The sequence below is a fragment of the Aphanomyces astaci genome (genome assembly GCF_000520075.1).
Source record: "Aphanomyces astaci strain APO3 unplaced genomic scaffold supercont1.33, whole genome shotgun sequence".
Lineage (NCBI taxonomy): Eukaryota > Oomycota > Saprolegniomycetes > Saprolegniales > Verrucalvaceae > Aphanomyces > Aphanomyces astaci.
In genome coordinates, this window is record NW_009798296.1 from 263,825 (window position 1) to 267,782 (window position 3,958).

A 3,958-nucleotide genomic window follows, 5' to 3' on the forward strand; every position below is an offset into this window, starting at 1 on the left:
GCAATTGAAGCCTGGTGGCCACGATTCAATCGTGCACAGTTTGCCTCAAGCCACCAGTCGCCCTCGGCTAAAAAATTTCGGCTTGTGGCGTAGGCCGAAATTAATCGTACGCCACAGGCCGACGCAGCTCCAAATCAATGTGATCGTTCTGGTCTTATTGCGCTGTTTTGGCACGAAATCTGGTGTAGCGTAGCTATATCGTACGTAGTAGATTGAATGCATTATGTTTTACAACATCTGCGAGGGTAGGAGCCCTTCTCTGCAAGTGGTGGCCGGTGCTTGTGGGCCTGAGACTGCAAATTGAACAATGAAGTCTTTGTAACTTATTATTGGCTATAAATAAAATTTATGTAACCAATCAAAGGGCATTGTACTTGGACACTCGACAAGGCTGAAGCACGATGGTGGGCTCGCTGCCTCTCCATGCCTGACTGCTGTAGTTCCCTTGCATTGGGTATACCCTTGTCGAGATCAATCTTAGCTATGATGGCTGCAGTTGCTATGTACCGGCCATTGTGCTCATTTGTGATGGCAGCCTCACACACAGCACTTTAGTAATCCGCCATGAACGTGAGCTACCTTAGGCCATTGTGGTTGTACTGTACAGTAGTGGAGAATAGAAACCTGAACCTTGCATGAATTTGAGTTCACAATGCGTCATGCAATATTTAATTATGTGTTTACGTCTGTGAGCTGTACTTTGAGTGAATTGGCTCTGCGGGAGGAAGTGTGTGTAGTTGAGGGCAAAATGTACAATGAATTAACTGAAGATCTACAAAGATCTCCTTAATCCTCATCACTATGAAATCTTCTTAATCTACTTCACTACTTCTACACTAATATGCACTTTTGTATACAATGGATGCGAGTGCGGTTGCGACATTGGGGAACTTCACTAGACTAGCGATTCTAAGCCATACTTGCCCTTGAGACACATTCCCAGGCAAACATTAGCTAGGGTGCGTCATGAACCAGGTACTTAGGAGCTAGGTGCGGGAAAGGTGGTGGCAAGGTGTTACCCTACCTTTCACATCGCTACATTCTCCCCCTGACGTCCTACTATTCCTAGGCGAACGGAATTGTTGAAGTAGTCAACCGACTGATCCTCCCCGTCGTCAAGACGCATACCAGCGAGTTAAAGCTGCGCGCGACCGACTGGAACCTTGTCCTGGCCCTGGTACAAGCCGCATTGAATCACATGCCGAGCGACCGACTTTGCGGCATGGCCCGCCTTTACTGGCCTGTCTGCGACGACATCCCTGTCAGCGTTAGTCAATACCGTAACCGAGGAAGTTGGCGACATCGACTGTCTAGCCTCCACGCGCAAGAAGCACATGGATGAGCTGCATGAAGCAATGGAACAGCTGCTACGTGAATTGGTTGCGACAAGCGACGCCAAGCCCGCGACCGCCAAGCCATAAGCAGTTACAGAAGTTTGCGATCGGCGACTTTGTCCTCATTGCCAATTGTCCCGCCAAGGCAACAAGTTGTCCCTGCACTGGCGTGGCCCAAGCAAGCTCGTCCGGGTCGTGACTGACTATGTCATGTAGACCCAGCAGTTGGTGCAACCACCACGCCTGCCGACTCAAGATGTATTACGAAGGCGGCTGCGATGTAACCGAAGAAATAGCCGACCATATTGCCTGTGGCAATGAAGGGTTCCTTGTGGCCAAGCTCGGCGCGAAAGAACCGGCGAATTCCAAGCCCTCGTCTACTGGCTTGGTCTCGATGAAGACGAAGCCTCATGGGAGCCCATGCGCTCCCTCTATGAAGACATCCCCATCGTTTTCCGCTACTGGCTTCACCAACATGAAGACCAAGAAGAAGCGAAGTAAATGGCTGCGGAACTCGTAGTATACAAACATAAAGATGATTCGCTCGCTTGAGTGGAGGTGCTTGCTGACCATCCCCATGAATGCGTGGGCGGACTTCATCGAGTGGTTGAACTTGGGCAGCAAAGTGGTGGTGGTAAGTCTGTTGTCCCCCCTAAAGCAACGAAGCAGCTGTGTTGGATGGTTTCATTTCTCAAAAGACAATTCCTACCGCTCGTTCGGGTCTGCAAGCGTGGCAGCAGTGGTTTGTAGCTGATCCTGGTGCAGGATCAGTTTGTGCCTTGAAGCACTACAGTGACATGATTCGAACACTGACCTTGGAAATGCCATTCACGAAGTACCAATCGTACGAGCAGTTTGAAGTGGCATATTCTGGATTACCAAGTCGTCTACTCCAAGAGGTTCGTCGTAGGAAGCGACTAGATACATTGTAATTCAATATGCATTTATTAATACGTACTAGTACTATTAATATTACAATAGACCTCCAGTCCAAAGACTCGATGTATTTGCAGAGGTGAAGTTGTGTGTGATGGATTTAGTGTTCCAGAATATTTCCATGTCTCTGAAATTATAAGCACCAATTCCAGAAGTATGCACCATCTTACGAAGTGATGCAGTATAGGAAGCAGACTGTCCCTATTCTCCGATAGAGATTGAAGGAATTCTAAACGTCTAAATACCTGATCGACCTAAATGACCCCAATTGAATGACTATCTAAGGAATCATTAACAAAAGAAGTCCAAAAAATTAACCTTTAAGACGTAAAAACTCAACACGTTTTGATAAAACCACTATTCAATTTTACAAAATAAGTACACACTCCTATTTAGAATAGTTGGGATGTGCCACCATCATTCTCGCTGTCAGATCCAATTTCCGTTTCGCTGTCACATTCATTCCCACTGATAGCCGACTCCGACGCAAGTAACAAAGTCAACCTTGTCTTGCGCTTCTCGCGGTACTTTTGTTGCGCCTTCTTCTTATCCTTGATCTTCTTCAAACCAATCGCGTTCAGGCGATTCACGTACTGGATATTCGCATCGCCATCCTCAGCGCGAAGCGGATTGAATCGAATGTGCACATTAGTGATTGCCACGCAGGTCTGAAAGAGAACGTCGTAGTTCTTACGATTCCATCGGTAGGCATCACCACAGACGGCCCAAAGAGTCTTCAGTCGACCAAAGTAGTTCTCCACGATGACGCGGTCGGCCGCAATGCGGTCGTTGGTGCACTGTTGGTCAAAGGTGAGAAAACCACCCGATGGCTTCTTTGTTGGCAGCACAGCTCGAACTTCATGCTGAATTCCTTGGTAGCCTTTGTCCACCAGCACTGCCCATTGCTCGACACGACCGCCAGTGTCCGTCATCTCCATTTCGCTTGGGTGCTTGGTGAGGTTGGTGCGGTGAAAGTCGAGATTGTCGTCAAAGATCGCCTTGTCCGAGACACTTTCCTTGTGGTACGACGTGCAATTGATCGCCAAGCCATTTGGAAGGACTGACACCTCAACTTTGTGCCCGTAGAGATGATGCTTGCCGCTGTAGTACAGCTTCTTTTCGGCATACGAACCGACATGTACGTTTGTCTGCTGGAAAGTAACATCGGTGGCGTAGCGTGCATATGGGTAGTGCTCGAACCTTGTTCCGTTGGCGGCAAGCTCATGCATCGACCACTTGGATGCCATTCCATGAACATACTTGCGCAGAAGGTAGGGATGCATGACCTCTATGAAGCTCATGACGCGCTTTTCGAATGTTACCACAGTTGTGCGAAATTTTTGAGCAACGATATCCCAGGTACCGCAGTGTTTGAGTGATGCAAGCATCATGAGCAATAGGTCTCGAGCGGACACTGCACACTTGCGACCGGAGCCCACATTCCAGTGCCTGAAGATGTGCTGGCGGACGTCTGCCCAGAGAAGGTTAAACTCTGGCGGCGAGAAGTTGGTGAGTGTCATTATGCCTTCGGCTCCTTGTGTTTGTAGGTACGCATCGTAGACAGGTGAGTTGGAATCCTCGTCAATGTCTGGGCCCTCAACGCGTGCTGTAGGGAACCGAGCTCGTTTTGCTTTACGCTGTTCTTCTAGGCAGGCCAAGAGAGATATTCCTTGGCTCATGCTTCGAGA

At 48.6% G+C, this 3,958-nt stretch overlaps 2 protein-coding genes across 2 annotated transcripts; one reads left to right on the forward strand and one right to left on the reverse strand.

Annotated features, from left to right (window-relative positions):
• Positions 1-966: 966 nt before the first annotated feature.
• On the forward strand, positions 967-1,854 carry H257_11310 (hypothetical protein; the record flags this gene model as incomplete). The annotated part of the gene is made up of 4 exons (XM_009838213.1): positions 967-975; positions 1,070-1,261; positions 1,315-1,526; positions 1,551-1,854. 4 exons carry the CDS (start codon positions 967-969, stop codon positions 1,852-1,854), a joined length of 717 nt encoding a protein of 238 aa, XP_009836515.1.
• Positions 1,855-2,662: 808 nt separating this feature from the next.
• H257_11311 (hypothetical protein) lies at positions 2,663-3,949 on the reverse strand (the record flags this gene model as incomplete). The annotated part of the gene is made up of 1 exon (XM_009838214.1): positions 2,663-3,949. The coding sequence occupies one exon, from the start codon at positions 3,947-3,949 to the stop codon at positions 2,663-2,665; it is 1,287 nt and encodes a 428-aa protein (XP_009836516.1).
• Positions 3,950-3,958: the final 9 nt, after the last annotated feature.